This window comes from Micromys minutus, assembly GCF_963924665.1.
Source record: "Micromys minutus genome assembly, chromosome: 18".
Lineage (NCBI taxonomy): Eukaryota > Metazoa > Chordata > Mammalia > Rodentia > Muridae > Micromys > Micromys minutus.
Window position 1 is genome coordinate 13973623 of NC_137953.1, and position 12626 is coordinate 13986248.

At 41.3% G+C, this 12626-nt stretch overlaps 1 protein-coding gene across 5 annotated transcripts in view; it reads right to left on the bottom strand.

Moving 5' to 3' along the window:
• Nucleotides 1–1436: 1436 nt before the first annotated feature.
• IMMT (inner membrane mitochondrial protein) overlaps nucleotides 1437–12626 on the bottom strand; it is a 36326-nt gene continuing 25136 nt past the window's right edge. For 3 of the 5 annotated variants that reach the window (XM_080931964.1, XM_080931966.1, XM_080931968.1), the window contains 7 exons: nucleotides 12225–12360; nucleotides 11458–11587; nucleotides 8585–8599; nucleotides 6537–6760; nucleotides 5071–5202; nucleotides 3727–3856; nucleotides 1437–2379 (listed from right to left, as the gene is read on the bottom strand). In XM_080931964.1, the coding sequence (XP_080788090.1) occupies nucleotides 1766–2379; nucleotides 3727–3856; nucleotides 5071–5202; nucleotides 6537–6760; nucleotides 8585–8599; nucleotides 11458–11587; nucleotides 12225–12360 (1381 nt within the window). In that variant the 3' untranslated portion in view covers nucleotides 1437–1765. The remainder of the gene's footprint in view (nucleotides 2380–3726; nucleotides 3857–5070; nucleotides 5203–6536; nucleotides 6761–8584; nucleotides 8600–11457; nucleotides 11588–12224; nucleotides 12361–12626) is intronic. The other 2 variants (XM_080931967.1, XM_080931965.1) reach the window with 1 other exon arrangement.

Genomic DNA, 12626 nt, shown 5'->3' on the forward strand with positions numbered 1-12626 from the left:
CTCATCTCTAGAGCCCATAAGCACCCCTTTCTCAAGCCCCCTCCCTCCAAAAAAGTCTGACTCAGTAACGTGCTTGAAACACTGGCCATCCAGCCTAGTTGTTTCAGGCCAGTAAAGACTGTCTCAAAACCCAGTGGAAAACAGGTACACATACAGAAAAAGACAAAAACAAAACAAAAAAACCCCAAATTCTTCATTACTTTGAATGCAGAACTAAAACGAGCCACTGTTTTTGGTAAACTTAAAGAATCAGGTCATTTGTGCCCTCTGGGGGTGGGGCTGTTGAGACAGAATCTGTGTAGCCCAGTCTGGCCTGACTTGATTGTAAGCATGAACTACAGTGACTTAGTCACATGTAAAAAAAGCTTTTCAGGGTTCCAAGAGAAACTGGATTTCCCCACAATTAGTATATTCTTGTGATTAGACAGAAACTACAGTTTACATGACAAACGCACATCTTAAGTATTACAAATTAGTGCACTTCTGAGATCTTATCCTATCCTTAGAGATGGGAGTAGGGAGGTGGATACTCCATTGTCGTAAAAATTTTATAGCCCCAGCTAGGTGCCCACCTATCTTCAGAAACAGGGCAATCCACATGCAGGTGCTCCAAATGGAGATAGAGCTTGAACAACAGCATCATCAGCACAGGTTGAACAGACAAGGCCAGAGCGGTACAAAGAGCTGGGCAATAGACCCATACTGAGAAGCTGCGGGGATGCAATTACAGAAATACAGGACAGAGAACATGAGTGGCTCTCATGCTTTGTGGGTATATTGCTCAACTGGAAAGTCCTCCTTAATCTTATAAACAGAAACACCTCAATAAAAAAAAAAAAAAAAATGTAGTAGCCAGCAAGATTTTGTAGAGATGGTAGTTTTTAGAGTGTAAAAATTAAGTCAAAAGTAAGAACGTTAGTATTTCTTCATTATAGCAACTATGACAAACTGGGATTCACTGGCAGCCTGGATGAAACAGGAAAAACTTATTCAATCCCTTTCTCCAGATTCCAGGCTTATTACCACCATCCACTGAAGATCGTAGCCCAGGTACTGGGAAGCAGCGCCATAGCAGGAATGCTGAGCAGGGGGTCAGGAGTTAGAGGAACAGATGCGTGTGTGCTGAATCCCAGTACAATAAACTACTTTTCCTGTGGAAGGCGATCAGAACAGTGTGGGGTGCAAACTATTTCCTGTGCTTCTCAGTCACTAAGTGCTAGATCCCCAACTAAAAACACTAGCATCGCTCCTGACTGTGGCTGTGATCCATTCACCCAAACACTCAAAGCCAAAGCAGCAGGCCTTGGACCTCAGGTTACCCAGCTCACAGCCCCCAAACTGTGGCCACACGTTCCTACCACTGATGCTGCTTCTCAAGGAAGCTTTCTGCTCACACAACAAACTGGAAATGGCAGTTCTGAAAAGGGATAGAGTACTCAGTTTTCATTGTGTTGCTTTATTCAGTTTGCACCAAGGGCAGAATCAATCGAAGGGATCACAAACATTATTCTGAGTGGCTCACAAGCCTGATCAGTAAAACCTAAAAAAACAGGAAGTGTTACACAAGTTGCAAATAGAGCCTCCTGGAGTTCATTGGCATGATAGCAGTGTAAGGACGGTGAATGCAACAGGTGTTAACATCTCACACAGGACTTGGAACCTGCTCACTTCTGGACAATTCTGGGACCCTTGTTGCAAACCCTGCAGATACCAATGCTGATTTTCTTTGATATGAAATATGACATTACACAACTCTTCCTAGGCCTTACTCTTGCTGCACTTGAGTGGTTCCTATTCCTACGGCGCTGGCGTATGCAGTCAGGATCTCCACTATCTGCTTAGTTTCTAGGGTCATTCGGGCCTCCTTCAGCCAGTCCTGTGCCACTCTTCTGGACTCCCCTTTTAGCTGATTGACAAACTTTGCTGCCAGCTCCAGGTCACCATGCTCAATACAATAGGAAGCATATGAGAGCAATTTAAATGTATTTATATCTTCAGGGTAGAGCTCTGCCGGAGGCTTCAGCTGCTTAGGCGGGAACAAGAGTAGGGACTGTAAGTAGGAAAGGAAGTATTGGTATAGGCTATTTCTGGTTTCATCAATCATTGCTACCCTTCCAGCTAGTTTTTGAACAGCATAGAAACGAGCTCTTAGGGTCTCTTCACTGTACACCCCCCGGGTCAGGGACTCTGGAGGAATGGCTGCAGTTAAAGCCTGGGTAAATTCATTATCAGAACAGCTGACTCTGATGGCCTCAACTGCACTGCCCAATGGGATGGTAGGCATTTCTGCAGATGAGGTCTTCATGCTGTACTTTAAAGCCTCCACTGAAAGCCAGAGCTGGTGGGCTTTTCTGGCTTCTTCTTCAGCAACTGCATGACCTATAGTAAATAAAATAATAAAATGAGATAAAGCAGAGACAGATACTTTTCTATCTTCCACAAACACATACAACAGATAGACCGTCAATACTGTACATCCATTAAGTCTTGTTAACTTGGCCAGGGCCAGCCTTTCACAAGGTAACAAGAGATGACACCGTTTGATGAGGACCTGGTTCTACTAATACTAAAGAAACAAGGAGGTTGCAAGTACACCCACAGCAGTCCCCTTCCCTTCCTGTGGGATCCAGGAGAGTGCATGGCCAAAGAGGATGCAGACATCATTCACATTTGCAAAGTTTCTTTGATGTTTGGGGAAGGGGTCTCACTATGCAGCCCGGGGTATGTAGACCAGGCTCTGCCTATCTCTGCCTCCTGAGCACTAGGATTAAAGGCTATGGCACTACACATGGCACTTGGTACAGGCATTTTTATATTTAGTGTTTGGAGGCGGGGCAGTCAAATGATATGGCTGCTCTATGCAGCCCTCGCAGTCCTGGAACTCACTCTGTAGACCAGGCTGACCCCAAACTCAAGAGATCTGCCCGCTTCTGCCTCTTGAGTGTTGGGATTAAAGACATGTGATACCACTGCCAAACTGTAGGCCAAGAATTTTAAGGCTATCATAAATTTGTCAAGGAAACAAACAAAAAGATTTCAAATAAGATGTAATGAACTAGGAATTAGAGAGGACTCAGGGATTAAGAGTCCTAGTGACTCCTCCAAAGGATCCAGGTTCAGTCCCTAGTACCTCACAGCATGGTGGCTCACCTCTATGGTGCCAGAGGATCCAACACCCTCTTCTGGCCTCCTTGGGTTGATGTGTGGTGTACTTATGTACATGCAGGCAACACACCCACATTATGTAAAAAATAAATTATTTGAAAGCATTTTAACAAAAACTGCAATGAACTAAACCAGACTTTGGCATTCATTAAGCACTGTGCTTACTTTTATTGTCATATGACAATTTAAAAAAAAAACCTTATTTTATTGATATGCTTGTTGGAAAATGTGTCACCTTTCAATGTTGCACACACAGGTTTCTCACCATAACACTGTCACAACAGTACACCACCCCTGCAGATAACTTTTTCCTACATGAGAGAAAATGCCTTGAAAATTGTGATTTTATGTCATTTATAAGTTATTACAATTTAATTTTTAAATCTTTTTTTTTCCAGTTTCTTCTCAGAACTCTATACTTAAATTTGTCGAGTCTGGGACCAACTCTCCAAGAATTGAATATCATCATATAGTGGAATAGCTACATACCCCTATTATTAACAAGAAATTATTGTGAGAAACTGTACAGGGTCAGACCATAATATATGAAAGGGAGCTTACTCTGAACAGCCTGCTCAATTCCTCTCAACCTGGCATAGGCAGTATTTATGTCCAGAGTAAAGTTGTCCATTTGTTCTTGACTGCGACGACGGAACTCTAATTCTTGCTCAGACAGTTTCTCAGACAGGCCCTGAAATAAAACATAGTATACAGAAAGCTAATGTTACCTCCTAACTAGATACTAGTCTTCTAAAAATGACTAACTTTGAAATAAAAAATGAGCCTTTACTATCTCAAATTATAGCCAGCTATGGTGACACACCTTTAATTGTAGCATTCAGGACACAGAGGCAAGTGAGCTCCAAGCCAGTCTGTTCTACAGCAAGTTCCAGGCCAGCCAGGGCTACACAGGGAGTACCAATCTAATACAAATAAAAATTTCAAAAGAGCTGCTTTGGAGATGCCAGAGAGATGGCTCTGTGGTGAAGAACACTTGTTCTTGCAGAGGTCCCAGGTCAGTTTTTCACAATGCAGCTTAAAATCGTCCTAACTCCAGTTCCAGGGCCTCCAATGCCCTTTTCTGCCCTCCTCAGGGCCAGGCACTCATGTCATTCATTGGCACACATGGAAGTAAAATACTCACATACATAAAGAAAATTTTAAAACAGCTGTAGCCTTGTATGTAAAATTTCAAACTTTTGTCAACTCATGTTAGTTTTTCAAGAAAGAGTTTCACTGTAATGGCCTGGCTGTCTTGGAACTTACCCTATAGACTAGGACCTTACACTCAGACCTTTCTCTGCCTCTAAATGCCAGGATTAAAGGCGTGTTCCTCAAGTTTCTGAGTTTTCTGATGGGATGTAGAAAAGCTTTAAGTTACGCTTTTAGACTGCCATCTTTTAAAAATAAAGTTTGGGGAGGCTAAAGATAGATCAGTACCTAAGAGCATTTCCTAGAGCACTCACAAAGTGACTCCAGTTCCAGGGTTCAGCCTCTTCGTCTAGCCTCTGTAGGCACTGGGTAAGCACACAGTACACATCATATATGCAGTTAGCATTCATGTACAGAAAACACATAAAAGCGAAACATTTTTATATTGCAACCCAAACATATTATTAGATCTATATATCTGTTCATGAACACAACAAGCATGCCTGATGTAAAAAGAATTGGTTCTGTAATTTTTAACTAACAAAAAGCCTATTCCACCAAAGCTAGGTAACAGTGGCAATCTCCTTATTCTCATCTTTAGAGTACACATGAAGGAGAAAGACAAAGCGTGTGTGAGGTGAGTCCTGTACTTTGTGCCCAATTGCTACCCCAAAATCAAGAGAAAGGAGAGGAGAGCTCCTAATGATGCAAATGGGGAAGGGGGAGAACGGAAGCCTCACCACAGGTCCTTACCTGTTCAAATTCATACTTCAGTTCCTGCTCTTGCACCTTGAGGACATCTCGTAAATGATCAGTGTGGGCAGCTGCCTGTCGTCGCAGTTGGGTCCGCATTTCATTCTCCATGGCATCTCTGACCTCCTCCACCTGTGAAGCCAAACACAGTCCTGGTACTTCTCACGTTTTCTTATGTGCATTAGGGGAGGGAAAGACTAGTTAGTAAGACAGCAGTAGCAGCAGCTGTAACAAACTCCATTAATGTGCCAGGCGTGTGTACACAATTATATAATTTTCAACAAGAGCCACAAAGCCAAACTGCAACTGAGACAAGGTCACATAGCTATGCCAAAAATCCCACTTCAATCACGGGTCTCTCTGGCTCAGACCCTGTGCTTCCATCATGCCTGTGTCCCACACAGGATCAAACACCATGACTTGCTAAATCACACATTCCACAGGAAGTAACTTATTCCAGCACTCAGAACAAAGAAACCTAGTTTAACCATAGCTCATGCTCAGCTTTCCTCCTTTTTCTATGGTGACAATGCCAACTTTGAAAAACCAACGTAGAAATTTGACCAAAAGGTAAACTTGAACACATTTCTTTGAAACCAGCAGCTTATTTTCACATGAATTTAGGTTTAACATGGGCCAAGCAAAACAAGTTAGGAAATGCTCTATCCTGCTTTACTTAGCAATTAACCATAGCTTATACTAGACATCAACATAAATTACCCTGGACACAAAACTCATCTTTCTCAGAATTAGCACAATAAATCAATGAATCCAGTTAGGCAGTGTGTAAACATTAAGACCAGCCCTGAGCCTGACAGAACTTATTGTCTGCTTGGATACATGATTGCTCGGACAATACAAACACAGATACTTGAGATTGGGATACTGGTTTCCAGGAGCTGGTTGCCCACTCTAAAGCCTTAACTCCCACTTAGCCTCCTCTGCCCACTTTCACTGAAAACAGCCATAGAGCAGAAACTAACCCACAGGTGCTGCTAGAAACTGAAAGGATAGGAGGGTGTGGCTCAGACGGTGACATCCAAGTGTAGAACTAAAGTTGAAGGAGAAGAGCCAGAATGACGGGAGCACACAGCACAAACGTCCTGGTGAAAAAGACAAAGACACTGCACAGAGAAGACCAAAAACAAAAGCCAAACAAGATCCAAGAAAATAAATGAAGGCAAGTATGTCATTAAGAGTCTTTGGGTGTTGTTTAAGAATTTGGACTTTAAATCTTTAAAAAAAAATTCTTTTTGAACTTTTGGGCTTATACTGTAAACTGGTGCCCTCTTGGTCTGCAGGCATATATGCAGACAGAACACTGTACATAATAAATAAATCTTTAAAAAATAAAAAAAAGAAAGAAAGAAATTGAAACACCACTTAATGATGGCTTGGCACAAATTAGCAGGCAGTGATGGGAAAACCAGGTTAACTGTGAATGCCAGGTTTCTCTTCTCCACTACCTTTCTGTCCTGCTCAGCCTGAATTTCACTCCTATGGTGCTCCAATGCTTTTGCCACTGCAGTGTCAAAGGTCCGCTTTTCTTCCAGCTTTTGCCTTTCCAGGGCTAGCTCAATGTGCTGCTTCTCTGAGGCTTTCTGCTGTGCGAGCTCTCTGTTGAGCTGATCAATGCGGCGATGGGCATGCGCAATGAGGGAGTTCAGGTCATCAGTCGAGAGTTTGCCAGCTAAACAGATAACATCAGTGTTAGTGATGTCACTGAAAATGTAGAGCAGATAGAAGCTAACACAAAATTCAAATCCTCCACTTAAAGTACAAATTAATAACTACTGTCCACCAATGTCAATTCTAAGCAAAATAACAGGTGGGTCCTATTATTAATAATAATAGGTATGAGGCAGCACACACTGCTCCTTTCTAAGAACCCCAAATCAATGTAATCTGAAATCATATCCTGGCTTTCTAATTGACTAACTTTGCTTCTAAAAGGACAGCTGTAGACACATTCACTACTATATTTCATTGTATGTAGAACTATGATTAGCCCTAACAATGTTCAGAAGGAAAGCAACTCCCACAAGTTCTCCTCTGAGCCACAAATACACTGACAGGCACACACTCCCCACCCCCCACCCCCAAAACACACACACACACACACACACACACACACACACACACACACACACACACACACACACACACGTGTGTGCAGAAATAGTCTGCAAAGCTGAGAAACTGCTCAAAGGTTAAGAACACTGGCTGCTGTTTCATTTCCAGCACCCACATTACAGGGCATGTTAAGGCACTCCTCTGGCCTCCACAGGTACCAGGGATGCAAGTGGTGTAGCAATACATATAAACACTCAAGACACATAAAATGATCCTAATAAACAATTTTTAAAAAAATTAAAAGGACTGCTTTCTACTAAAACAAAGGAGTATCTTGATTAAGTTCCTTTGGAAAATATTATTTTTATTTTTTTGTGTATGAGTGTTTTTCCTGCTTGGATGTCTGTGTATCTATCACATGTGTGGCTAGTGTTGTAAGAGGCCAGAAGAGGGTACCAGATCCCTTGAAACAGGAGTTATAGATGGTTGTAAGCCTGAGTGAGTGCTGAGAAATGAACGTAGGTCCTTTAGAAGAGCAAGCGGTGCTCTTACCCACTGAGCCATCTCTCCATCCGCTTGTTGCTTTTCTGGAACGCACACTACCTAGAATAGTGATCTGTGATCAATGATCACATGGGGTCACTTGTGCTCCTTTTAACACTGTCAGTTACGCACACACGCACTCAATGCAGTTTGTTTTAGAAGGGGAGGTAATTTCACAATCCACATTATTCCAACATTTACTAGAGGTTAGGAAGGAAGGCTCCACCATAACATACAAATACGAACAATTCTGTAAGCAATCACTGAGACTCACTGAGTAATTTCAACACTATAAGTAAAAATCCTACAAATAAAAAGACTTAACAATTGCATAAATAACAGCACTAGAAAATTATGAAGCCTTAAGCATAGTAATGGTATTTAAAGAAAAAATTAATTTAAGTATTTAAAAGGAAAAAGATATATTTGGAGTCTGCTTTGACATGAAGGTTATGAATAGATGAGACAAAACTGGGCATTGGTTTGATAACTGATAAAGTTGGGTGAAACATCCATGGGAATTACTTGTATTTTATTTCTTTTTAATGTTTGAAGCTCTCTGAAATAACAAGTAAAACAAAGACCTTCTTGTGTACATGTGCATGCGCACAAGCACACACACACACAACCCTACCTCACACCTAACATTTAAAGCCTTATACTTAACACAATTGTTCTTGATTATCTATAGATGACAATTGAGAATTATCACACATTCAGTTCTACCTGTATAATTCAGATGGCTCTCGCATGCTCATGCGTACACGCGCGCGCACACACACACACACACACACACACACACACACACACACACACACACACACACATTCCAGAAAGAGTTGAGTATTTCAACAACCATAAAAATGCCATTAAACATAAAATATACATAATTACTCACCTAGGTCAGAAATACCTACAAAGAAAGAGAAGAATAGTTTGAAAAAAGAAAGCGCATAATTTGGTTAGCCATCATTAAACAGCAACATCCAGAAGGACCAAGAAAGGAGGTTACTAGAAAGTAAAATGTTTATTTCCTATATTTACAGAGTCAGAGTCAGCATTCCTAAGGTGATTGTAATTTTTCAAAAGAAGAGGATCACTGACAATAAGGATTGTTCTGTTGGGAGGGATCTGTCACCGTTTCATCAACTAAAGACTTTACTAGAAGACACGATTCTTTGATTATTGTCAACTGAACTCATTTACAGAATATTTCTCCATTCTCGTACCGTGTTCCAGTGGCAGGCCACTTCCAACTGTCAAACACTTCTAGAATTAGCATTCTTCTTTAGGGGCAATTTTGGAATAAAATCTTTTCAGATTCTGTTCTCTTTCTGCTTTTTTCTCCTGAAAGCTCGTGTATCACAGTAAGCTCCTTAAATAAACATTACAGCGAACTTTACATTTACATTTAACCTGTGTAAATTAAACCAAGAACTCTGACCGCTGAAGTTTAAATGTTCCTTATCATGATTACAAACACTAATGAACCTGCAAGAGAGGAAACAGCTGCCAACCTCAAGGCCTTGCCTCTCTTTTTCCCCTTGGCAATTCTGGAGCTAGGACATAAGCTATGTCTCCAACCAAATATTAGCCTTTCATTTTGAACCAGATCTACAGTGTAGCCCAGGAATGTGCAGTCCCCTTGTCTCAGTTCCTCAAATGCATGGGAGTATAGGCCTGCACAGCCAGACCTGTCTTCATTATGAAACTTGTTAAGAACCTCTTGGTTTAAACTCAAAGGTAAGGACTTTTCATACAAAGGATGTGTTTCTGTGTCAAAGGAAAAACAAAGCTGAGACAATGTAAAAGATGACTGTGACAGGGCACATGAATTCAACAGAACTGTATAGTATAGCAGTAGGAGACATGCTTGTGGACTCTTGATTATGTTATCAGTCCTAAGCACTTTTCAAAAATACTGTTTATTTTCATGTATAATGTATGTGTGCTTGCCTGAGCTTATGAGCACTATGTGCATGCAAGTGCCCGCAGAGGCCAGAAGAGGACATCGGATCCCCTGGAACTGGAGCTGCACACATAAGCTACTGTGTGAGTGCTCGGAACCAAACCTTGGTCCCCAGAAAGAGCAGTAAGTACTAAGTACTGGACTCTCTCTAGATCCCACGCTTGAGTTTATGCTTGACACAGATATATAGCCTAAGTAACAGTTTAGGGGTTCTTAAACTTCACAATAGCACCAGCCTATTCTGTAGTTGTTAATATTTTTTTTAAAGTACTAATATATTTGTTTATTTGGATTGGGTACGCCATGGCTGCTGTGTGGAGGTCAGAAAACAATTTTTGAGAATCAGTTCTCTCCTTCCTCCATGTGGATCCTGAGGCTAGGACAGGTCACCAGGTTTGGCAGCAGATGACCATACTACTAAGTCTTCTCTTTAGAGAGACATAATAATAGCAGGTCACTTGTACTGATAAGCATAAGGCATATTTAACCATTTCAAAGTTTTCTTTCCTTTTTTGTTCTTTTTGGTGCTAGGGAATGAACTCAGGGCTGGTACATACTAGCCAAGTGCTCTACCTGAGCAACCTCCTCTAGCCTAATCCTCTTGCCACCTTTTTTTTTTTTTTTTTTTTTTTTTTTTGAGTCAGGATCTTACTTCATAGCTCTGGCTGTCCTGGAGCTTGAGATATAGACCAAGCTGGCCTCAAACTCAGAGATCTATCCCATCCTGCCTCACAAATGGTAGGATTAAAGGCATGTGCTACCACAGCAGGCCCTTTTTAACTTTTTTAATGCTGAGGCTCCAACCCGGGGCCTCTAGAATGCTAGACAGTCTTTGACCACTAAATTACACCCCTAGCACTCAAATTCATTGCTCTTACTACAACAGGAGTATAGTGGGAGTTTCCTTAAGCAAATACACAGGAGATGAAATGCTGGGTTAAGAGTATACACATCTTCAAGCCAACTGCTAAACAAGTGGTCCCTCTTCCTATTCATATCAATATTTTGGGTAATATACTAGATGGCCTCTACCACTTCACCCTCAGATGGCTGTAGCATCTTAAATTTATGCTCTTGAACAAGGTCTTACTAGGTAGCCCTGGCTGCCTTAGAACTTACTATGTGGACTAGACTAGCTTCAAACCAGGCTGGATCCTCCTGCCACTGACTCCCAAGTACCATGACTAAAGGTATACACAATCATGCCTGGCTCTGTAACCAACTTTTTAACCAACTTCTCTGCCCTTAGGCATCATACCACTTCTCTTATTCAATTTCATAATCTCACAAGAATGGGTTTTCCAGCTAGTGTACACACAACAGTGAGTGCCTGTAACCCCCAGTACTTGAGCGGCTGAAACAGGACAGGAATGAACTTGAGAACAGCCTGGAAAAACTGGGGTCACTAACAGAATTCTTAAGTGTGCCTTAACTAATCCATTCCAAAGATTTTTAAATACTAAATGATTTGAGTAAGTATGTAAATATACATATTAAAAGAGTTAATAATAAAATATCACTTTAGATCACTCAAATTCCACTTCTAATTTTTGAGTAGCAAATCAGAATCAAATCTTGAATCTTAGAATTAAACATCAGTGGAACTTCTGCTCACCATGATTAGCACTTCAGGAGTAATGCAGTATTCTCTCTGCTGTGGCTGTGACAGAGAGAAATCCACGCCCTATACTGATGAAGGCATGCTAGAAGCACAGGCACTGAAAGACTGGAGCGGAAGCAGGTTTAGATTAGTGGATTAGACTCGAAATTCCAGAAAGAAAGCGGCAATCAGCTGTACTTACTCATCCCTTTCCATCCAGGAGTGATGTCTGGAGTGATGCTGTCCAGCTCCTTTCTAAAGTCATCCCTTGCTTGGACCACAAGTTCATGATACTGAGATACCACCTTAGCCTCTGACTGAGCAGCCTGGACCTAAGCAGATACAAGGGGAACAAAAACCACAATCTACACTCTAAGAATCCAGTCCAGCTAAGAGGTACAACAATACACAAATCTGAAGATCAGAAAATACAAACTAACTTGTCTTTTTGTGAAAGCATGTGTGTGTTATACCTGTTTATGTGTGTGTGTATTCATGCATCAGCATGTGAGCAAAGGTCAGAGAACATCTTGAGAGAATCAGTTCTCTCTTCCACTAACTGAGCCCCCAAAATCCAACTCAGATCATCATATTCAGAGGCAAGTACCCTCATGCTGTTGCCAGCCATCTGACACAGATGGTTGAAGTAGGGAAAGATGATACTTTCCTTTTAGACTTATTTATTTATGTATATGAGTGTTCTATTTGTATGCATGCCTGCATGACAGAAGAGGCATCACATTCTATTACAGATGGTTGTGAGCCTCCATGTATTTGCTGGGACCTGAACTCAGGACCTCTGTTAAGTGCTCTTAAGTGCTGAGTCATCTCTCCAGCACCACACTTTTCTTTTACAATAAATACTTTACAATAAAAAACTTAAGAGGTGGTAGAAATCATCTTCCTGAATTCTTAAAAATGCTTTAATAGCTATTTGACTATAAAACCCAAGAAAGACGTGAGACATGCCTTCTTGACCACGTTATCCAGATCCACTATCATGCTGTGAAGTCGCCCCTCTGCAGCCGTTATATGAGGGGCGGCCCCAGCAATCTCTCTTTTCTTTGCATCTTCAATGACAGTTTTCATCTTCTCTAACTCTTCTCTGTGGAAAAAAAAAGACAAAGAAAAAATATTAAGGCTCCATACAATCGTTACGTACTTTATTAAAGAGTTTTTAAGTGAGCATAACACAGGAATGTCCCCAGGCCACAGTGCATGAGCAGTTCAGGTTTTGGAACAAGAGACCTCTGTCAGATTCTGTGTCCGACCTTAGTTGTTTTCTGTCAGCTTGAACCGAGCTAGAGTTATCATAGCTTTTATGAGCAAACTAAGATACTAGTTTGTGTGTTGACCCACAAAGGTTTTAGG